At 35.8% G+C, this 24,890-nt stretch overlaps 1 protein-coding gene across 1 annotated transcript in view; it reads right to left on the bottom strand.

Moving 5' to 3' along the window:
• The window catches only part of SLC9C1 (solute carrier family 9 member C1), a 102,131-nt gene that overhangs the window by 73,062 nt on the left and 4,179 nt on the right, over window positions 1-24,890 (bottom strand). The window contains exons 2-7 of the mRNA XM_073804229.1: window positions 24,060-24,262; window positions 22,804-22,904; window positions 19,935-20,063; window positions 10,273-10,438; window positions 7,338-7,466; window positions 2,244-2,405 (exon numbers count right to left, since the gene is read on the bottom strand). Of these exons, the coding sequence (XP_073660330.1) occupies window positions 2,244-2,405; window positions 7,338-7,466; window positions 10,273-10,438; window positions 19,935-20,063; window positions 22,804-22,904; window positions 24,060-24,219 (847 nt within the window). The 5' untranslated portion in view covers window positions 24,220-24,262. The remainder of the gene's footprint in view (window positions 1-2,243; window positions 2,406-7,337; window positions 7,467-10,272; window positions 10,439-19,934; window positions 20,064-22,803; window positions 22,905-24,059; window positions 24,263-24,890) is intronic.

Below are 24,890 nucleotides of genomic sequence, written 5' to 3'. Positions count from 1 at the left end.
ATTTACTCATTATCTGTTTTCATGAAATTCTGTCCTAGGATTTTTTTTTTTGCTAAAATGTTTATTGAGACATCTTGACTCTAAAAATTTAAAATAATTTTCTTGGAGATAGGGTAGGGGATTATGAGATACAAATTATCATGTATAAAATAAATACACAACAAGGATCTACTGTACAGTGCAAGGAAATATAGCCATTATTTTGTAATAACTTAGAATGGAGTATAATCTGTAAAAATACTGAATCACTATGTTGTACACCTGAAACTAATATAATATTGTAAATCAATGATAATTCAATTTTTAAAATTAAAATAGATAAAATTATTTCCTTGAGTGTAACTCTTAATCTTGAGGCTATGCTTACTTAATGATGTTAGAGGAAATTATGTTTGCTGGAATATAAATTTTGTAGCATTAGGAATACACCATTAAAGTAGTATGTAACGAATGTACTTGTACTGACTCATTATTCTCTCACTGTCTATTAATTCATTAACGATTGTGCAACCTCACTAGATTATAATTGGTTTAAATCCAGATTAGTTAGGAAACCTCACATCCCTATGTTCTGCCTTTCCTTCCTCAGACATGAAAGTAGTGAATCCTGTTACTCTAGCATTTCTAAAAAGAAGCTTTTCTTTGTGTCTATTTAAATTTTATATTTCTCAGAAGTATAAAATGTGTAGCTTTCTGTTTAAGTCCAAACTTCTTGTTAAGTTTATTCCTTGATATTTTATAACTTTTTGCTAATGTAAAGAGAATCAATTTTCATTATATTTTATAACTAGTTACTGCTGCTTTATAAGAATGCTATTTGATTTATTAATTTTTGTATATTTGCCTTATATCAAACTATTAAAGAACCTTGTTTTCTTAGTTTATTAATTAATTCTCTTGGGTGTTTCTATATAATCTAAAATGTTTTGTCTTAGTTTATTAATTAATTCTCTTGGGTGTTTCTATATAATCTAAAATGCTGTGACTAATGTAACCATTTTCTCCTTTAAAATGTATAAACATCTTTCTTTTTTTCTTATTATATTAGCTAGAGCTTTCAGAACTTTTTTTTTTTAACCTCTTTATTGGAGTATAATTGCTTTACAATGCTGTGTTAGTTTCTGCTTTATAACAAAGTGAATCAGCTACACGTATACTTATATCCCCATATCTCCTCCCTCTTGTGTCTCCCCCTCCCACCCTCCCTATCGCACCCCTCTAGGTGGTCACAAAGCACCCAGCTTATCTCCCTGTGCTATGCAGCTGCTTCCCACTAGCTATCTATTTTACATTTGGTAGTATATATAAGTCCGTGCACTCTCTCACTTTGTCCCAGCTTCCCCTTCCCCTTCCCCACGTCCTCAAGTCCATTCTCTACATCTGTGTTTAATCACGGATATGAGGCTAGGCAACACTCTTATTCCTAAGTGTAATGGAAAGACATAGTGTAATTTGGGAAGTAAGTATTATCACACATGCCAACTCCAAATCATTTGTGGAGCTGTCTAAAGGGCTGGGTTGAAAGTGATTCTGAGGCTCTGTCAGGGAACAGTGATATGGCTAATTATCATTGCCTGCCATACTTCTTTGAGAAGGGAGTTGTGGTAAATGGATTAGTAATGTTGATAGAGTTTCTAATGTTTAGCCTTCCTTGATCTGTAACTTCTATTTTTATTTCCTTTTTGATTGAAGAGTTACCAAGAAAAGTTTTTTTAAATTTCAGGCAGTTAGAATGTTTATTTTTAAAGATCCTCCTTTTGAAGTTAGCATTTAATTGCATTGTGGTTGAGCAATGTTTGAAATTTTATTGTAATGTTCTTCTAGTCTAGTTTATTTCTGTTAATGTCTATATGTCTATGTAAAGGATAAGTATTCTGTTTTGGAAGATAAAACTCTTTATATATCTTGTGAGCCAAGCATTTGAGTTTTTATTTAAATCTTTTTATAGCCATAGTCATTTTTTTGTCCACTTGGTTATGAAATTATCTAGGAAAGGCATGATAAAGTATCTCATTGTAATGATTTTGTCAAATTTCTCTTGTCATTTATAATTGTCTTTATATATCTTGGCACATTGTTTTCCATTGTATACATATTCATATTTTTAATCTCCTTTGATACATTGTTTTCAAAAATATTCCTTCTAGATCAGTTGAATGTTCTTTTTTGGCCTAAATATTTCCCATATCTTTATTTTCAATTTTTCTACATCATTTAATTTTAGGCATATCCCTCTTACTTACAAATATAAAAGATGAGGTATAGAATTGAAAGGCTGAGACTTATATGATTCACATCATCTCCAAAAACAGTAGACAACCACAATTGTACCAGTTTTGAAGTTAGAATTCCAAACAAGAGACTTTCTATACAATATGACCAAATTTTATCCATGATGCTATGAGCTGTAAGAAAGGGGAGTAAACAGGAAATAATTAATAGAACTTACTTGCTCTTAATTTTAAGTGATAATCTGGGTCAACTTTTCTTTTTGTCATTCTCTTTAAAAATAGCTCATAGTTTTTGGGGTAGATGTAGGGTATTTTCTTATTCTTAAATTGAAAGAGTTTCTTTTCAAATGTTAAAAGTCAGACACAAATTTGTAAAATTTGATCAGTTTAGTTTAAGAGCTTTTTTCAGTCCCCATTAGGGAATATATATTTATTCAGTGCCAAAATTGTAATACATTTTGGAAAAACAGTAATGAACAAGAAGTAGAAATTCTCTAAACCCATGGAACTTATTTTCCAGGTCTAACATAATACACACAAAGAAATACAAAACAAGGAATGCCTCTGAGTCCCAGCTGAGTGAATTTCCTGTATTGTCTTGGCCTGCCAAACCGATCCAATTGGTTCCTTATTGTTGGGCATTTCATTGTTTCCAGTTTTTTCCCTGATAAGCAATGTTGCAGTGTGTATTTCTGTACATAATTATTTTGTAATTCTCTGATTACTTCCTTAGTCCCCAGAAGTGGAATTACTACACTAAAGGATAGTTGATCCTTTATCGATATTATTATATCTTGCCAAATTGCTTTCTACAGTCGTTATGATGCCCTCCCCAGGAAAACAGGAGACCTAAGCCCTTGATAGCCTTGATTGCCGGAATCAGGCATTTTCAGTGGGTGAGGAAGTCCTTCCCACCTTTGCAGGGTGAGGAACAGAGGAGCAAAGTTTGAATTACAGATGAGAGTGGGTCTTGGGGTCAGGAAAGCCTGAAGGGTCAACTTCAACAGAATATGTGAAGAGCAAGAACAAAATCGAAACAAAGAATGGCCAACAGAAAACAGCAACAGCAACCACATCAAAAAACAAGGCTAAATTTGGGGAAGTAAATCCTAGAACTATGCTCTTAGATAGTAAAATGAAGGAGAAAGAATCCATTTATGAATCCTCAATCATGTCCACTGGTGGAGAGGGCACTGTTAAGAGTACTGAGGCTATTTAGATTCCTTCTCTACCTAGTCTCATTCCTATGGCTGAAAGGGAGCCACGGTTTCTAGATATGCCAAGCAGAAAGATTTAACATCCGTAGGGATAGTGTGAACTTGGGAGGAGAATTTCATGAATGACCCTCTAAGTCACATCCATTCTAGGTATGAAGTTGACCATGATGATAATTTTGGGAATCCAGCACCTCCTGTAAATGAAACATAGGCTGGAGGCCAACTCTGGTTTCAGAAAAATGCAGGGAACTGGAGTTAAAAGACCCAGTTTAAAAGTTGCTTTCCCCTTTAAGAAAGAAAAATAGCTCTTAATGAGTACAATATATGCTGAATGGATTTATTAGGTTAGGAAAAGCCTCAAAGCAAATCCATTATTTCTTATAATGTTCTTAAACTTCTAATATACAAATAGGAAAAGGTAAGAACCTCTGAGTGCAGTAACTTCTTGGTTTTCCCTATTATGAAATATGTGTTCACTTCAAAGATAGAGCACTACTGTTTAAATAATCACATGTTGTAAAATAATGATTACTATGAAAATTACTGTTTCACAGCTGTGTTAACTGATATAAATGAAATACCAGTAAAACTTATCAAGAACCTTTCTTAGGGGAAATTCTCCTATTAAAAATTCAGAGAAAGTCCTGATGTCGAAGAAAATAAGTTCACTTTTCTCTTCTTTCTACAGCAGACATTTGTAATAAAATGTTGTTACTATTATCATTTTAACAGTGATTACTTAAAAGTTTGTACTCCTCTGAAATCTAATCAAAAACAAAATTCTATTCCATTGATTATAGTCAAAATTTTGAGGCAAGCTCCAAAAAAGCAAGGACTATTATGTTCATGGCTGAATCACCAGGGCCTAGAATAGGAGCTATCACATAGTACACATCAACAAGTAACTGTTGGATTAATGAATGAATTAACTTCTAAATCAGTACTTTTCTTTTTACTTTTCTTTTTTTTTTTTTTTTTTTTTTTTGCTTCTCAGTGAATATCAAGAAAGTTCTTTTGATTAGATTGTAGATGTTGCCTCTGATAAAGTTCCCTGAAATTCTGTGATCAGTATTTACTATCTTAAATGGGACCTGGTAGAATACTAGATCAGGTATAGGGGCTGGGCTTGGATCCTTCTGACCAGCATGTATGACTACATTTTACATTTTTCAGTTTCCCCCAAGGGTGGCTCTTGAGTTTTTAAGATGCTTCTGAATATAAACATTTCTTTTTTGTTCACCTTATTCATCTTCAGGAAGCCCTTATCTGCAGCAAGTTTTATGGTAAAAACTCTCTAAGTGCTGTATGGTGTCACCTCGTTTTGTATTCTGGATTTTGGAAAAGGTTGTATGTAGGTAGTTGGTTTGGTTTTCTTATACACCACAGATGGCATATATGAAGAATTTAAAGAGAATGTACCTTCCTGTGCTAAACTGGGGTTCCAGTTGATGTTCCAAGCTGCCATGGCCTGGGTAAAATAATTGGATACAGAACAATGCTGAAAGCAAGTGCTTCTTATGCACAAGTAGGGTAATTAATTGTCCACCACTTGAACCAGCTCCCTAGAGGAAGACATGAGAGGGGTGATTCTTTTTGGAAAAGAATAGTCAGTAATCAAAACAGTATGGTATACCAGTACTGTACCATTTTGATTACTGTAGCTTTGTAGTATAGTCTGAGGTCAGGGAGCCTGATTCCTCCAACTCTGTTTTTCTTTCTCAAGTTTGCTTTTGAGTCTTTTGTGTTTCCATACAAATTAAAAATTTTTTTGTTCTAGTTCTGTGAAAAATGCTATTGGTAATTTGATAGGAATTGCCTTGACTCCGTAGATTGCCTTTTGGTAGTATAGTCATTTTGACAATATTTATTCTTCCAATCTAAGAACATGTATATCTTTCCATCTGTTTGTGTCATCTTTGATTTCTTTCATCAGCGTCTTACAGTTTTCAGAGCACAGGTCTTTTGTCACCTTAGGTAGGTTTATTCCTAGGTATTTTATCTTTTTTGATGTGGTGGTAAATGGGATTGTTTCCTTAATTTCCCTTTTTGATCTTTCATTGTTAGTGTATAGAAATTCAACAGATTTCTGTGTATTAGCTTTGTATCCTGCAACTTTACCAAATTCATTGATGAGCTCTAGTAGTTTTATGGTAGTGTCTTTAGGATTTTCTGTGTATAGTATCATGTCATCTGTGAACAGTGACAGTTTTACTTCTTCTTTTCCAATTTGGATCCCTTTTAATTCTTTTTTTTTTTTGTCCTCTGATTTCTGTGGCTAGGGCTTCCAAAACCATGATGAATAAAAATGGGGAGAGCAGACATCCTTGTCTTGTTCCTGATCACAGAGGAAATGCTTTCAGTTTTTCACTATTGAATGTGATGTTAGCTGTGTGTTTGTCATATATGGCCTTTATTATATTGAGGTAGGTTCCCTCTACACTCACTTTCTGGAAAGATTTTATCATAAATGGATGTTGAATTTTATCAAAAGCTTTTTCTACATCTATTGAGATGATCATATGGATTTTATTCTTCAATTTGTTAATGTGGTGTATCACATGGATTGGTTTGCAGATACTGAAAAATCCTTGCAACCCTGGAATAAATCCCACTTGATCATGGGGTATGATCCTTTTAATGTATTGCTGGATTTGGATTGCTAGTGTTTTGTGGAGGATTTTTGCATCTATGTTCATCAGTGATATTGAGTGATATTGGCCTGTAATTCTCTTTCTTTTTTTTTGTATCTTTGTCTGGTTTTGGTATGAGAGTGATGGTGACCTCATAGAATGAGTTTGGAAGTGTTCTTTCCTCTGCAATTTTTTGGAATAGTTTCAGAAGAATAGGTATTAATTCTTCTCTAAATGTTTGGTAGAATTCCCCTGTGAAGCCATCTGGTCCTGGTCCTTTGTTTGTTGGGAGTTTTTGAAATCACAGATTCAATTTCAGTGCTTGTAATTAGTCTGTTCATATTTTCTATTTCTTCCTGGTTTGGTCTTGGGAGATTGTACCTTTCTAAAAAATTGTCCATTTCTTCTAGGGGTCCATTTTAGTGGCATACAGTTGCCTATAGTAGTCTCCTATGGTCCTTTGTATTTCTGTGGTGTTGATTGTAACTTCTCCTTTTTAATTTCTAATTTTATTGAGACTACACTCTGAGCACCACTGAAAGCATGGGGAAGGGACATATAAGATGCTCATGGGAGTGCCGGTAACTGTATTTCTGGTCCTGAGTGATAATTACTCATCTGTATACTTTATGAATACTTTATAATCACTCATTATAGTGTGCATATATCATTTATTTCATACACACAAATGCACACATACACATATGATAAAGGAAATAAAATACTTATTGTTCAGGGCTATCTGAATGTGGTAAATGAGCTTCCAGGCATATTACAGTCTCTTTGCTTACAAGCACTGCGCTCAGGCCTTGTAGATGGCTGTATAACTCACATTTCCTCCCTGAGCTGACAGCTTTCTGTATTGCCTGCAGGGAGATAGTCCCAGGGGAAGGGAAGGGAAGCCACCTCCTCTCGCCACTGGTGGATGCACTACTTGGCTTATCTTTTGAGTTCATCTTCAACGCATAAAAAACAACATCCCTCATTCTTGTTATCAAGCATTCTGATTCAGCCTAGGCCTGTGGAATGTTGCTTCTATATGCATCCTCGTGAAAAGTCCCAACTCAGCCTCACAACAAAACTACAACAGATATTAAATAAGGGATGTGTGGTAGTGCTTTGTAAAGAGTAAATCATTATACTAATACAATTATGTTTGTATAAGCATAACTTATGGTAAGGTGTTACAAAATCCATGTAAACTTTCAGAAAATACAGGATTCTAATTTTAAGAAATTAAGAAAAAAATAAGTCCTTACCTAAGGAATAGTTTACTTTTTTTTGCAAGCCAAAGTTAATATCCATAATACTAGTAAACACTATTAAAGACACTATAGAGGTCATCAGACTTTCTCCATTAATTAAATTGACGAGGCCTCTAGAAAGACCTGCAGAAGGAAAAATATTTTTTTAAGGTGGGAAAAACTTCATCAATGTTGAAGAATAAAATTTTATCAACAATTAGAAGGATATTCAGCTATGTATTTATATCACATACTTTTCCTACATACTTAAGTATACTTTAGTCATGTTTGTAAACTCCCTTCAAGGAAATTTCATTATGTATCAACTACAAGTTAAGTCTAGATCACCGTGATTAGTTACCAAATTAATTGTGGTTGATTATAGTTTATGTAAGTAAGATAATCAATTAGAGCTCTCATTCCTTGTTTCAAAGCACAGATGAAAACATAAAATTTATTACTTTTAATTCTGAGACTTGGCTTATATAAATACATACATCATGCATTTAAGACAAGAAAAACTGATGGTGGAGGAATAAAGTATATTTATAAACTAAGGCTTTATACCATGGTACCCAATCAAAGTATTAAGGCAATTGTCCTGATAATCACACTATAATTAGACATTGTCTGACTTTCTCATACATCACTTTCGATGGTTTTAGAAATCAAGCTCCATTAATGGAGAGCACCCTGATATAATCTACTTCCATCCTCATCCTCCTCTATTTATGATGATATTCTAAGTTTAGATATCCATCAATTATCATTTTTCTTTGCTATTCAATGTGCCTGTAGGGGAAAACTATAACTTTGAGCACCTTTAATGGTTTTCAAAATGTCCATAGAAAGGAAATATTATTAAGGAAATGGTAAAAGCCCTCCCTGTGAACCAACCACTCTATAGTTGTGATCACAATCTAATACAGTAAGTATGCTGTTGGAAGAGAAGAAAAGCCAAGGCAGTCTGTTCCTGTGGAAGTTCAATTGCCTTGATGGTCCAATTCTTCACCTCTCCCTTCATCCAGGCCCTCTGCTGTAAGAAGTTGCAGTTTCTCTCACCAAAGAGTTCTGATTTTTAAATTAAAAAAAAATACTATTTTTTAATGAGACTTGATGAAAGCAGAGGCTTGAGGAAGATTTCTGCTTCCTCTCTCTTGGATCCCTGCCACCACCATGGCAGCATTCCCTGGCTACCCTTCTGGAGGAATGTGAGAAATACATGGAAGAAAGGTGAATCTTCCTAGTTGAGGCCATCCTAGATCACTTAGTCCCCAAATGACCCTCCAGCTGACTGGAGATTCATTAGTAAGCCTAGCCACAATCAGTGGAGCCCAGCCTATGCCATCAGGGAGAGTGGGAGGGAAGGAGACGCAAGAGGGAAGAGATATGGGAACATATGTATATGTATAACTGATTCACTTTGTTATAAAGCAGAAACTAACACACCATTGTAAAGCAATTATACTCCAATAAAGATGTTTAAAAAATATATATATATATATATATATATATAATTGTAGTTTTAAGCCACTATGTTTTGGTGGTGGCTTTTTAGTCAAAAACAAAGACAAAGACAAACCCTAACTGACACTGTTGTATAACTATTCCATTTTAGAAAATGGGGCTATAACAAAATGTGAGTATTTAGAAATAAATAACAGACAAGGAACATAAGAGAAGTCAGTGGACCCTAAAAAGCTCAAAACAATGTGAATGTATTCATGTACTCCAGACATTGGCCTGGGCAGATTTTATTTTTGAGAATAAAGTAAAAAATATATAAAAGTCTTGTTTTGAAAACTCAGACAAAAATGTTGCCAAGAGAAAGATACTTTATTTAAAAAAATTTTTTTTAAGATGCAAATTGAGGAGAAAAATAAAATTCCAAAAGTAACGACAAGATGGCCAAAGTTTATGAGAACAACCTTGTAACTCAACCCAAAGAAATTATTTAAATTCAACAATGGTAAGCCAGGAAGTCAGTGGAATAAGTAACTAGATTCCAATTAAGAGGAGTATGGAATTCTCTCAGGTAGCATAGAACTCTTCCAAATCTTTTGAGTAGGAAAGGGCCTGACATTGACAGAGTCTCATAGAAGCAGGGTTGAGGGACAGACAAATCTCCTTGTCTTAAAGATATGGCTTTTCTTTATTCACATAGGTACAATTGAGGTTTCTGCACTACTCTGTTTCTACTTGCCTCAGAGAGCTCTTTCCTTTTCAAGTGGCCATAAAAAGTATGTGTGTGTGTATGTGCATGTATGTGCCATATTAAAATTATACTTTAATTCTACTTTAAAGCAAATGTTTTTGTTCTCATTACTAAAAAATAGCTGAGGGAATACAAATTAGGTAATTTTTTTTTTGAATGAGGCTCTTGGATTTTTTTCTGGATTACATTGACTTGATATTTTATACTTCTAAATATAGATTTCTTTCTCCTAAAATAGTACACACTGTATCATTAATGATTTTATTGTTTTTGACTTTTTAGGCTTTTGGTCTTAATGGTGACAAACACTCCAACGACTTTTTCTTTCTTTTTTTTTTTTTTTTTTTTTTTTCCAATAGCATTATCTTAATGACAGTGTTTTCAACAGAAAAGGGGTTTGGGGCAATAGAAATGTCACCGCAATGTACATGCAATATTGTGATTCTCCCAGAACTACTCTGTTGGCTCAGGATAGAAGCATGTATAAAGTCAAGGATTACAAATAATCCCCTGCCCTATTCCACAACTGAATGTAAGACTTAAAATGCCAGTAAGCCCATCACTGGCATTTCCTTCTTTTCTAAGCATCACCACCTGAATCTCTATGCTCAATCCCCAATGTCCCAGCACCCCACTTCACATAGTGAAAAGCTATAGTGAACAAAAGATCTTAAAACTAGACAGTTTAAGCATGGAATATATTTTAAATATAGGAAAAGAGAAAAATATACTTACCCAGGTCTTTTATAGAAGATGAAGTCAGCATAGGATCTGAACTCACAAGGATAGCTGAAAATAATAACCATGTGGTGGTTTTCAAAACTAATTTATTCACAGATGCCAAATACCAAAGAATTAAGGTATAATTAATCAAAAAGCCAGGAATTGTAATTAAAAGTATCTGCAAAGAAATTTTACAGATAGAAAAATCAGATGGCATTTGTATTCCATTTTTAAATGCAGATAATCAGGATACTGGAGATGTAGAATCACATGCAATCCATTAAAGGGAAATTTTAAATTATCTTATTTAACAACTATGTGATTGCAACTCTGGAAATAAGGAACAAATATTGCAATGAGATTCTTAGGACCTAAGAAATACCAGTTACAGGAAATACCACATTATAGTTAAAAAGGAACTTTTATACAATCTACTACATATAAAATAGATAAACAACAAGGTCCTACTCTAAAGCACAGGGAACTATATTCAATATCCTGTAATAAACCATAATGGAAAAAAAATGAACTTTTAATTTTCTTGATAAGGCCACTGAATATAGATGTATATGTGTGAAGGTATATACATACATACCATATATATATATATTATATATATATATATATATACACATTTAACAATGCATAAAAACTGAGACATAGCCTATTAACATAGAAAAAAGAACACAAATTTAGAAAGAAGTTACAAAAGAGGGGAAAAAAGAGAAAACAAAATAATAGAAGGAATGTATAGAAAGGGCAGAGGACCAGAAAAAAGATGGGAAGGGGCATTCTGTTATTCTACAACTGGATCCTGGCCTTCTGCCTTCCCACCATTGTCTTCTACTTTCTCCTATTCTACCTGTGGTGGTTATCTAGCAAGATTTTATTACCAAATGCACTTGGGAAAATGTGGTGATTGTGCCTTAAAGTACCTATGAGAATTCACAACTACACCCTCATGTTCACTGTAGCATTATTTACAATAGCCAAAACATGGAAGCAAGCTAAATGTCCATCTATGGATGAATGGATAAGGAAAATGTGGTATCTATATAGAATATTATTCAGCCATAAGAAAAAGAAAGAAATCTTGCCATTTGCCACAATGTGGGTGGATCTTGAGGGCATATACTAAGTGAAATAAGTCATACAGAGAAAGACAAATATCATATGATCTCACTTACTTATATGTGGAATCTAAAAAAACAAAAAACTAAATTCATAGATACGGAGAACAGAGGCGGGCAGTGGGGTGGGGTGGGGGGTTGGAGGTGTGAAATGGGTAAAAGGGGTCAAAAGATACCAATTTCCAGTTATAAAACAAATAGAGCATAGGGATGCAATATACAGTATGGTGACTATAGTTAACAACAATAGTGTATTTCATATTCGAAATTTGCTAAGAAGGTAGGTCTTAAAAGTTCTTATCACAAGAAAAATGATTTGTAACTATGTGTGGTGATGGATGTTAACTAGACTTATTTTGGTGAGCATTCTGAAATATATACAAATATCAAATCATTATGTTGCACACCTGAAACTAAATAATGTTATATGTCAATTATATTTCAATTTAAAAATAAAATGAAATAAAAATGGATAACTAAGAATTTCATAATGATGTTGAAAAATGCTCTTACTGCCAATATAAAATTAAAAACAGCAATATCATACATCCTTCATTATATCCTTAGAATTTCAATGAGTAAAATTAAAGACATGCATCATTTGGGAACTTTCCATAGAGATTACTAATATATCCTCCAAAAAGTTTTACCAACAAACACAGCCACCAGCAGTGTACTAATCATTCCCATTTAAAACAATTCTCCAGAGAAGTAAAATCAAATAAAATCCCCAGGTTCCTGTCTCAACTTTTGCTACATCAAGAAAAATGAAAAAGCACAAGTTCTTACCCCCTTATTTATTACACATTTATTCACTACCTACTATGCAATGAGGCATTGCAATAGGCACTGGAGAAAGACATACCTAATGCAGTTAATGAAAAAGAGAATTCAGAAGAGCTAAAATATTAAAAGCTATCTTCCTTCTGATTATTTTAGTCTTTTGTCTGTACAGGGACATTCTTGCGGAGAGTTAGGGTCCAGTTGGGAAATAACTGGCCTCTGACTCAGGAGGCCTGGGTGCTAGTCCTGAGTGATTTTGGTTGTCACTTAATCAGACATTTCTAACCCAATCTTAAAATTGACAGAACAATGACAGAGTGCTTATACGGCATTACTGAGGCCTGACACTATTGAGAGGGAGTCTTTGGTAGATAAAGCTTGATAACAGCATCAGAATGGTGAAAGAAAATCAAGGTCCCCTAGGTAATTTACCTCTAGGGTGGCTGATTTCTCAATTTAAGGTTATGGTGGTCAAGGGAGTTGTATTACTAACTCCTGTTCAAAGGAACAAATTAAAATGAGGCTTTGAGACAAGAGGATTGAGGGTCAGGATATCCAAATCTTTGTTCTTCCACCAAATAGCTGTTGATACCTCAATAAATCACATGGTATATTGTTTGCAAAAATGGCTGCAGTAATTCTGCTCCCTGAATCCACACCATTGGGTAGCTATCTTCCATACTGACTGAACAGGAGCAAACATGATGTAACTAGAGACTTAAAAAGTGGGGAGAGGGAAGTGTGGAGGGGCAATATAGGGGTAGAAGATTAAAAGATACAAACTATTATGCATAAAATAAGCTACAATGATATATCGTACAACACAGGGAATATAGCCAATATTTTATAATAACTATAAATGGAGTATAACTTTAAAAAGTTGGGAATCACCATATTGTACACCAATAACTTAGAAAATGTTATACACCAACTATACTTCAATAAAAATTTTCTCTTAAAAAGCACTAGTAAATTCAAGTTTGCCCTCTCCCACTGATGTTTGAGACTCTGAAATCACCATGTGAAGAAGCCTGGAATAATTGCCTGGATAATGAGATACATGTACAGTGACACTCATTGCCTATAGCCAATATTAACAGTACCAACCAAAAGACATATGAGCAGAGCCATCTAGCTCATCCTACCTCAGCTGACCCCCCAGTTGAACAGAGACTCAGGAGATGGCTTGACAGGGAACACTAGAACCAGCTCAAACTAGTATTATATCTCTATTCTTTTCAATTTCATTTTTTTGTAATTTGTCTGAATTTCATTTGCCTGGACTCTGTTTCAAGTGTAAGTTATTTTAATAGTTTTGATTCTAATGTATTTTAGGTAACAGCTTTATACTTGCAAAACTGTATTGATTACTTTGAAAGAAATGCACATCCTGCTTATAATCTAGAGTATTTTTTCTCAAGGTCTTTCCTGGAGGGGTTCAAATATCACATGATTAGAAAATAATCATAATAGCTTGTGAATTAGGATTATTGCTGTTTCTGTGAGTAGTCTTCTCTGTGCTGTTCTTTTATGTGTGTGTGTGGGAAATTTTAGAAGGTGGGTATTTGAAACACAACTTTTATCAGTAATTTCCTTTTACTGGACCTAGTATATTTAATAATAGCTTTCTTATAGTATCAGAGTTAAAATCATAAGTGGCGTTAAGTTTTGCCGGTCAGATTTTTTTGTTACTTTTTTCCTCCATAATTTCTTTCTTGAGTCTTCAACATGCTAGACAATTGAAAAGATATAGTTTATTCACTAAAATGTAGAGCTGAATTTACTTTTCCCACACTTTATACTTTTTCCTTGTTTACTTTGTTTTACAATTTGGAGCAAAGTTTTAAAATTTTTGAATATAGAGGGCAGTGGCAAAGACGGGGGGGCGCGGTGCATAGAAAGACCTCGAGCTTACCTTCTCCCACTGGCACATCAAAATTACAACTATTTACAGAGTAGCTTTTGTTGAGAAAGACCAGAAGACTAGCAGAAATGATCTTCTACAACTAACTATATAAAGAACAAACCATGACAACCCAAGTGCCCATCAACAGATAAATGGATAAAGAAGATGTGGTATATGTATTCCATAGACTATTACTCAGCCATAAAAAGAATGGAAGGCACCTATGCTCACCACTATACAACCAATGCAAAAAAGAATGAAATTCTGCCATTTGCAGCAATGTGGATGGACTTAGAAAATATTATGCTTAGTGAAATAAGCCAGACAAAGACCAATACTGTCTGATATCATTTATATGGGGAATCTAAAAAAATTAATACAAATGAATGTATATGCAAAACAGAAACAGACTCATAGACATAGAAAACAAATTAGTGGTTACCAAAGGGAGAAGGGACAAATTAAGTGTATGGGATTAACAGACACAAACTAGCATGTATAAAATAGTATAGTACAGGGAATTATAGTCATTATCTTATAATAACTTATAATGGAGTATGTTCTCCAAAAATACTGAATCACACTACATTGTAAACCTGAAACTAATATAATATTTTAAATATTTTAAATCAGCTATACTTCCAAAAAAAAAAACACAAAAAAGCAAACCATGAGATGTGTAGAAGGGCCAGAGACACGGTATAGTCAAAATCCATACCCACAGTGAGTGAGCCACAACTAGGAGGATAATTACAATTGCAGAGACTCTCCCTAAGGAGCAAGGGGTCCAGGCCCTGCATCAGCCTCCCCAGCCTGGGGGTACTGCACCATGAAGATGATTCCTCTAGAACATTTGGCTTTGAAGGCCAGCAGGGCTTTCTTTTGGGAGAGCCAGATGGCTGTGGGAAATAGATACTCCCCTCTTACAGGGCACACCCAAAATCTCAGATGCTCTGGGACCCAGGGCAGAGGGAGTGATTTGAAAGGAGTCTGGGTCAGACCCACCTGCTGATCTCGGAGCGCCTCTCAGAAAGGAAGGATGCAACCGGAGCTCACCTTGGGAAAGTACTGGGACGCCTCAGGCCAAGCAGCTACCTGGGTGAGAATATAGCCCCACCCACCAGCAGGCCAATTGCCTTAACATTCTCTGAGTGTACAACTATCCTGGGACACAGCCCTGTCCATCAAAAGGCCTAGGATCCAACCCCACACACCAATGCACTGGCACTAGTCCTGGGATCCCCTGCATATCCACAGCCATCTGTAAGGACCTGGCTCTGCCCACCATCAAGCTGGCACTAGCCCCTGGACAAGCCACACCCACCGACGGGCTGGCACTAGCTCCAGGACAACCCAGGCCCCAGCTCTGCCCACCAGCAGGCCAACACACCAATTCCAGGACCCTCAGGGCCCTGCAGCCAGAGAACCTAGGCCACAGCTCCACTCACCAGTGGGCTGGCACTAGCCCCAGGACTCATCCTCATCCACCAGTGGGTGAACATGAGCCCAGGGGCCACCAGAGCACCAAAGCCATCCAGATCAGAAGGACAGCACTTGCTCCAGGACCCCCTAGACCATGGCCCTGCCCATCAGTAGGCCAACACCAGTTCTGGGACCCAACCACCAAGCCCGTCAGCAAGCTGACACCAGTTCTGAGATATCTTTGACCCCTCAGCTCCCCACCCCTGGGTTCAGCCCTACTCACCAACAGGCCAACATGAACTCTGGGGTACTCCAGACTCTGTAATCAGCTGTGTCAGGAACTGGGCCCACCCACCAGCAGCAGACACTAGACCCAGGATACCAGGTCCCAAAACCACCCACTCCAGAACCCAGCTCTGCCCACCAGTGGGCCAACCCTAGCCCCAGGACCACCCAGGGCTCTGCAGGCAGCTGCCTGGCCCTGCCCACCAGCAGCTGACAGCACCCACACAAGGCAGAACCTGGCAACCGACTGGACTGGGTGTCAGCCACATCTACCAGAATGCACACAGTGGTCATCCTCCTTCAACAGAAGGACCCACAAAGCCCACATAGGAAGAACTCCTAGAGGATACAACTCTGGTGATGAGAGGAGAGTATGTTGCTGGGTCACAGAGGACTTCTAAAAAAGACCACTTCTCCAAGGTTGGACAATGTAACTAACTTACCAGATACATATAAATAAAACAGCAAATTAGGCAGAATGAAGCAGCAGAGGAATATGTTCCAAATGAAGGAAGAAGATAAAACCCAGAAGAACTAAGTGAAGTGGAGATAAGCAACCTACCTGATAAAGAGTTCAAGGTAATGATCATAAAGTTAAAGCAAGAATATTAAAAGCAGCAAGGGAGGGGTTTCCCTGGTGGCGCAGTGGTTGAGAGTCCGCCTGCCGATGCAGGGGACACGGGTTCGTGTCCCGGTCCGGGAAGATCCCACATGCCGCGGAGCGGCTAGGCCCGTGAGCCATGGCCACTGAGCCTGCGCGTCCAGAGCCTGTGCTCCGCAATGGGAAAGGCCACAACAGTGAGAGGCCTGCGTACAAGGAAATTCCCAAAAGACGGTCAGCAGACTTTTCAGCAGAAACTCTGCAGGCCAGAAAGGAGTGGCATGATATATTTAAAGTGATAAGAGAGAAAAACCTAGAAACAAGACTACTCTACCCAGCAAGGCTTTAATTAAAGTTTGATGGAGAGATGAAAAGTTTTATAGAAAAGCAAAAGCTAAAAAAGTCCAGCACCACCAAACCAGCTTTACAAGAAATGTTAAATGTACTTCTCTAAGTGAAAAGGAAAAGGCTACAACTAGAAATATGAAAATTATGAAAGGAAAAATCTCATTGGTAAAGACAAATATACAGTAAAGGTAGTAGATCAACCACTTAAAAGCTGGTAGGAAGGTAGAAAGACCAAAGTAGTAAAATCATCTATATCAACAATAAGCAGTAAAGGGGTACATAAAGCAAAAATATGTGAAATATGATGTCAAAAACAGTAAATGTGAGGGGGGCAATAAAAATGCAGGGTTGTTGAAATGCATCTGAGCTTAAGAGATCAGCAACATGCATCAATGGAACAGAATGGAAAGCCCAGAAATGAACCCACACTTATATAGGCAATTAATCTACGACAAAGGAGGGAGAAATATACGATTTGGGAAAGGCAGCCTCTTCAAAAAATGGTGTTGAGAAAACTGAATAGCTACATGCAAAATAATTAAACTGTACTACTCTCTCACATCCTGCACAAAAATAAATTCAAAATGGATTAAAGACTTAAATGTAAGACCTGAAAAACTTCTAGAAGAAAACATAGGTAGTAAGATCTTTGTTATCAGTCTTAGTAACGTTTTTTTTGGCTATGTCTCTTTGGGCAAGGGAAACAAAAGCAAAAATAAATAAATGGGACTACATGAAACTAGAAAGCTTTTGCATAGTGAAGGAAAGAAACTCTCAACAAAACAAAAAGATCACCTACTGAATGGGAGAAGATACTTGCAAACAATATATTGAATAAGGGGTTAAGATCCAAAATGTACAAAGAGGTCATAATACTTAACATCAAAAACAAACAAACAAACCTATTAAGTAATGGGCAGAGGATCTGAATAGACATTTTTCCAAAGAAAACAGAAAAATGGCCAATAGGCATATGAAAATGTGCTCAACATCACTAATCATCAGGGAAATGCAAATCCCTGATTTCGACAATGAGATATCGCCTCACGTCTGTCAGAATGGCTATTATCAAAAAGACAACAAATAAGTTTTAGAGAGGATGTAGAGAAAAGGGAAACCTCATGCACCATTCATGGGAATGTAAATTGGTGCAGCCACTATGGAAAACGGTATGGAGATTCCTCAAAAAATTAAAAATAGAACTACCTATCATCTGGCAATTCCACTTTTGGGTATTTACACAAAGCAAATGAAAATGCTCATTCAAAAATATATGTGCACTCTATGTTCATTGCAGCATTATTTACAATAGCCAAGGTATGGAAGCAACCTAAATGTTCATCAATAGATGGATAAAGAAGATGCGGTTTATATATGTGTGTGTGTGTATATATATATATACACACAAACAACACACAGACACACAATGGAATATTACTCAACCACAAAAGAATGGAATCTTGCCATCTGTGGCAAGAACTAACTGAACAAATGTAACAAAACAGAAACAGATTTATATAGATATAGAGAACAAACAGGTAGCCACCTGGAGAGGGGTTGGGAGAAGGAAAGAAATAGGTGAGGGAGATTAAGACGTACAAACTTCCAGTTGCAAAATAAATGATTCACAGGTATGAAATGTACAGTGTGGGTAATATAGGCAATAACTAGTTAACATCTTTGTATGGTGGCATATTGTAACTAGACATTGTGATGATCATTTTGAAAAGTATATAAATAATCAAACTACTGTGTTGTGTAACAGGAACTAACACAGTGGTATAGGTCAATTATACTTCAAAAATAAACAAACAAGCAGCCAAACTCATAGAAAAGGAGGTCAGATTTGTGGTTACCAGAGGCAGGGTGGGAGGGGGTGTGAGAGGGAGAATTGGATGAAGGCAGTCCAGAGGTACAAAACTTTCAATTATAAAATAAATAAGTAGTAGGGATGTGATGTACAACAATATGATGAATATAATGAACACTGCTGTATGTTACACACAAAAGTTGTCAAGAGAGTAAATCCTAAGTGTTCTCATTACAGAGAAAAATATTTTTTTCTATTTCTTTAATTTTGTATCTGTGAGATGATGGATGTTCACTAAATTTATTATGATAATCATTTCATGATGTATACAAGTCAAATCATGATGTACCCCTTAAACTTATATGGTGCTCTACATTGATTATATCTCAATAAAACTGGAAGAAGAAAAATGATTTTGTAAAAATTGAATGTCCATATGAAAAAAAATGAAACAGAACACCCAACTCACATCATATAAAACAATTAACTCAAATTGGATCTTAGACCTAAATGTGAAATCTAAAACTATTAAACTTCTAGAAGAAAACATAGCAAAAGATCTTAGTGACCTTAGAATAGGCAAATAATTTTTAATAGGACATAAAAACACAAATTCTAAAAGAAAAATTGATGAATTGAGCTTCATCAAAAGTAAAAATTTTTGGAAAAAAGAAAACTACAGTGGTATCAAAGTGGAGACTTATTTTTGATTGTGAATCTAAGTCATACATGGAAGACAATGACACTGTTATGTAAATCTTGAAGAACCTGCTAAAAACAATATGTAATGGATTTTTTAATCAATTTAATTGAATATAATTTATCTTGCTTAGGAATGACTTTTGAAAATAATGCCTGTAATAGTCACTATGTAAATTTTTTCACCTGGCATCTATTTGAGACTTTAATAATAAGGCTATAGAAATGATTTCCTACTTTTCTCTTTGAATTAATATTCAAAAGAAATATACTATATAGAAATGACAAGTAATGAGAAAGTTAGTCTTTGCACTTGTACCCCATGACCTTGCAAATGACTATCTGTACCAAAAATTACATAATATTTGGACAGAATTTCTAAGGTAAATCAAATGAAATTGAATCATTAAAAAAGAGAAAGTTGGATCAGTACTTACCTCTCTGAGGCATTGATGAGGGATTGACTTCAAAGAAGTCTGAGGGAATTTTCTAGGATAATGGAAATTTCTATATCTTGATAGGTTGATATTTGTCAAAACTCATCAAACTGTACTCTCAAAATGTATGCATACTATTGCATATAAATTATACCTAAATATAGTTGATTTTTAAAACTGTAAAAAAATCTGAACACAGATAACATGTAGTAGTTCATGAGTGAATAATATTATTGAAAATAACACTTCTTACCTGCCAGAATAACTTGTGGAGCAGGTAAACATCCATGTCAAATGCAACATTAAAGAGAATTATTGGTGTAAATATATCAAAAAATAAATGTGGATCCATCCACTGTACGGCATCTGCATAGTTTTGGACCTAATAATATAAAAATGTTATTTTCTCATTTATCTGTTGGTCTATTAGCATGGAATACATGCCAGGCACTCCTATGCCTAGCACAAGATAGAAAGATTAATCACAACATAGTAAGTGCTGAAGTCTTAACTCTTGGATTTTCATAATTTTGCATCAGATCATTACCAACTACAGCAAAAGGTTAATGAACATCTCTATGCTTCTTTTTCTTTTTTTTTTTTTAAGAATAGATATAGGAAACAGTTTGACAAAAGTACTAAAGGGTATGTAGCAGATTTTCAGGCATACAAGAGAAAGAAAGAGATTTCAGGTAGACGGATCATCATGCACAAAATCCACAAAGGAGTAAACAATCGTATCAATTTCCAGAAACTACGTAATTAGCCATGGATTATACAGAAGATGTGTATGGAAGAATAGCAGGGATAGAGACTGGGAAGGTAATGCAGATTATGAAATAACCAATTAATGGTGTTTATCATAAAATATTTAGTTGATAGTTTTAAATCCTATATGGGCATCTGTAACCAAGCAGGACCCTATGGGGCCTTCCCCAGAGAGATGTCTCCCTTATATCCTCTGCTTTAGGTCCTCTCTGAAGTACCTAGATAATAGTATCTCATGCACATTTCCTGAGTTGTTTTACAGATGCAAACCCCCCCCCCGCCAGCCGCACCAAATGAAAGAAATTAACACATCCCTTCAGGAGTCTGGCTGGAACCAGGAAATATTTGCAACAATTTTTGATCTTTCTACTTTACCTCACCATCAACCAGTCAGAGAATTGTGCATGAGCTCATCATATACCCTGGGACTCCCTTCCTTGGCCTTGCTTTTAAAAATGCTTTGCTGAAACCCATCGGGGAGTTCAGGCTTTTTGAGCACTAGCTGTCCCATATTCCTTGTACGGCACCTTACAATAAACGCTGCACTTTCCTTCACCACAACCCACTGTCAGTAGATTGGCTTTACTGCCCGTGGGCAAGCAGACCCAGTTTGGTTCGTTAACACATCCATTCAACATTCACTCATTAAGGAAACACTGAGTACCTACTGTGTTAGGCTCTCTCCTTGCATTTGGGAAATGATTCTTCATGGGTCTCTTGTGTTTCTCTGTATGCTATGGATGGGGGCACTGACTGCTTTTCTTCCAGGAATATTTTCTTTCAAGAATATTTGTATGGCTAACAGCTTTGGAAGATAAAGCAAGTGTCTCCCTCCAGAGAAAAAGGCAGGTTTACTATACTGTCCAGTGTTATAAAGATATTATCTCTCTCTGGAGCAAGAGGGCAGATGAGCTCACTGCCCATCATAAAATATTCAAGTTCTCTAAGCTCAGATTTCTTCTCCTATAATGCAACCCATTGTGTATGCAGGTTTCACCTTGCCCTCTTTACTTCTCCCTGTGGGGCTCATGGAACAGGGGCAAGAAAATGCGGAGACTCTGGCTTCTGTTATTGCTATGAGTAATAAAGTCCTTTGTTTCTAGCCCAGGAGTCCCGTGTCTTTTGCCAGGATGATGAAACTGTGGCAAGCAAAATTATTAGATTGAAAGTTGAGTAAAATCTTAGACCGTTCACAGTTCTCAACATATGGTCTCTTCCTTTAAAGAGTTGTTGACAAATAGTAAAGTTTATAGAAGTACTTAAAATTGCACTTATGTCAAAAATCAGATGATTATAAAACCTGTTCATGACAAATGAAGGAGTAATCTGCTTCTGGTTCTGGCATGGATACATGGTTTCCATTATGGTTTTTAACATCACTGGTTAAATTTGTTTGGGAAAGTCAATCATTTTCACACATGTTCGTGTTTATATACTGATTAACTAGGGCAAGTGTTGGCAAACTATGGGCCCTGGGAACAAATCTGGCTCAATGCCTGTTTTCATAAGTAAAGTATTATTGGAATACAGCCATACCAATTTACTTATGTATCGTCTATGGCTGCTTTTAAACTACAATGGCAGAGTTGAGTAGTTGTGACAGAGATCATATGGCCTTCATAGTCTAAAATATGTACTATATGGCCTTTTACAGAAAACACTTTGCCGCCAACCCCTGGGCTAGAGGACTATTTAATGTGTCAATAATGCATTCTATATTCCTTGTAGTAAGCATATTGTCTCTCCTTTACCTGACTCCGGCTGTTCCCAACTATTTAGTAATACTGTATATGCCTTGACTATATAATTTGTCTTGTTCCTCACTTCCAGCTCCATGTAAGAGGTTCAGTGTATGTTTCTTGAAATATTCTAAGGCAGGTGCACTTAGAGAGTAGCCTCTATTCTAATGGGAACACTATGAAACATTCCCAAGGCAATAGATTTGTTCAATGTCAGAATTCTCTTGCCACTAGAGTCCTGTATCAGTAGCTCAAAGTCTCTCTGGGCTTCTATCTTCTTTACCAATTTCTTGTCTAAGGTTTTGAATTATGATTAAATACTCAGCTACTCACATTCTTAGCAGCTGTACATGTACTCATTCTGAATTGCCTACCTAGTTTCAGACCTAGGCTCTGTTTTGACTATGTTACCTGGATTTCAGCTCTTTCATGCCTGGTTCCTTCTTCTACACAGCTGATATGACGTTATCCACATCATAAGCCTCTATCAACCGGCACAGCAGTGAAGAAATATGTTTACAAATTTTCTTAAGCCATCTTTGTATTTATATGAATCTTAGATATAGTCAGATATATAAAATATTTACTATATTTACTCATATTTACTATACACACCTGGTCAGATGTAAAACTGAACATTTCAAAACTGCATCCAAATAAAAATAATATCACAGGGAGAGGAATTGGAAAGTCTTTCAAGTGTAGGTTCAAAAATGCTGCAAAAAAATATGTCTATTGAAAGGCAGTGAAATACCACATTTATAGAACTTTAATTGGACATGACTTCTTAATACTGAGGACAATGAAATACTGCACCACTCCTTACTTGCTATATTCCTGTAACCGAAACCCTCCCTCACACTTAAGCATATAGAATCAGTATAATTGGTCATCCACTAAATTCATGCTTTACTTCTTTTACAAAGTCTATCATTTTCTTAGAATCTTTATTAAATATTGCTAGTAATTGTTCGTTCTTGTGTTCCTACTAAAATATTTGCAGCAGTTTATGTACATGCTATAAATCAGATATTCATTTCTTTAGCAATCCTGCAATGAGGGATTAATAAATTACTAACCTTAAATGAAATATCCTGGCTGATTCCCAAGATAGCAATGAGGAATTAGTATAATAATTTAATAATGAGAAAAACTAGCTACCTATTACTAATTACCTACTACCCATTAGAAAGCCTATAAAATGAATATTTAACTTTGTTTATAATTTTTTTCAAGGTGCAATAAGTAGTATCACAGCATTTCCTTCAGTTTAATGTTTCTAATTCTTTGTAATACAATTCCTAATCAGGTCAAAAGCACATGCAAAAAATGTGCTTTCTTTTGATTTCTACAGTGTTCTTTTCTTCTCATAAAAGCTGGGCATAATTTACCATTTGGACAAAACCTAAGGGAGCACCTACCAAGGGGTTAAAAAGTAACTGAATCATTCAGAAGACCTATCACTTTGAAAATTCTTTTTCCAAGTGAAGAAATCTGTGGGACACCTAATTTTAAAATATGAATGAAACTCTAGTTTATGATGATGCAGGTAACAATAAAATCCCTAACCTTTGATTTTCTGCTTATCTGGTTCAATTCTCCACATCACTTAAATCTAACCACGACCTAGCAAGTAAGAAGGTATGAATACTCTGAACTCAATAGAGGTGAAGAATGTGGATCAGATCTACATGGTCTCTCCTCAGGGGCAGATTACCGTTGGATTCATTTGATTGAAAATCTTGGTATAGAGGTATGAATTTAGAAAAAAAAATCTAATTTCCTATTATTGCTACTTTTCTTAATTCTCTATGATGACATTTACAAAATACAAGCACAAAACACACTTAAATAAAAAGAATTACACCTACCTCCAATTGTACAGATCAAAGACAATATTAGAATGATATCAGGGAGGTCCTGAGAAGTTTTTGTGAATGTTGTCCTAAAAATATCCAGCCATATGTTGGTAAATCCTTTGTTAAGAAAAGTGAAATTAGAAACAGGGCCACTCATCCTGTGGTTTCTCATAGGCCGTCTGAATCCAACTCTTAGGACTCTCTGCAAAACTCACCTAGGACCAAAAGAACATAAGATTTTCCTTCTTGGTGGCCTTCTACAGCTTTTCTTAAAAAATAAATAAAAAGCCTATATTTCTCTTTAGTTATTTCTAGTGATTTCTTAAGGTGTGCCCAAATTAGGGATGCCTCCCTCTTCTATGATGTTTTCAATTTAGATGGTAGAAGAATTACAACCCCAAGTGATAGAGACGAGCCAGTGTCATCCTGTGTTCTTATGATGCCAAGCACTACTCAGCTATTTTCGTCCTGTATCTATCCAGCTGAAAAGAGGATTTTTCATCTAACCAGTCACCAGGACCACAAGCTGGTGCAGGTTACTTAGTTCTGAGGATGGACAACCAGGGGTCTGCTCTCAGCTTATCTGAGCCTCTGGAAGCATGTTCCGGCAGCTATTCCAAAGTAAGAAGTGGTGGTGGTGAGAATATTCTGATCTCTTTTGTTGTTCTATCCAGACAGAAATGAATAGACTATGATGATGTTTAATAACAGCCTTCTTTTATCTCCTCTGAGACATTGATAGGCCATGTTTTCTCTAACTTTTAAATATTTTTATAGCAACCAAGGACCTAAGAAAAATATTGAAAACAAGATGATTTAAAACAAGGGAGTTGTTACATGTTT

Source organism: Tursiops truncatus, chromosome 4, assembly GCF_011762595.2.
Source record: "Tursiops truncatus isolate mTurTru1 chromosome 4, mTurTru1.mat.Y, whole genome shotgun sequence".
Taxonomy (NCBI): Eukaryota; Metazoa; Chordata; class Mammalia; order Artiodactyla; family Delphinidae; genus Tursiops; species Tursiops truncatus.
The sequence above is the reverse complement of the archived record's forward strand: the minus strand, read 5'-3'. Positions and strand labels throughout refer to the sequence as shown.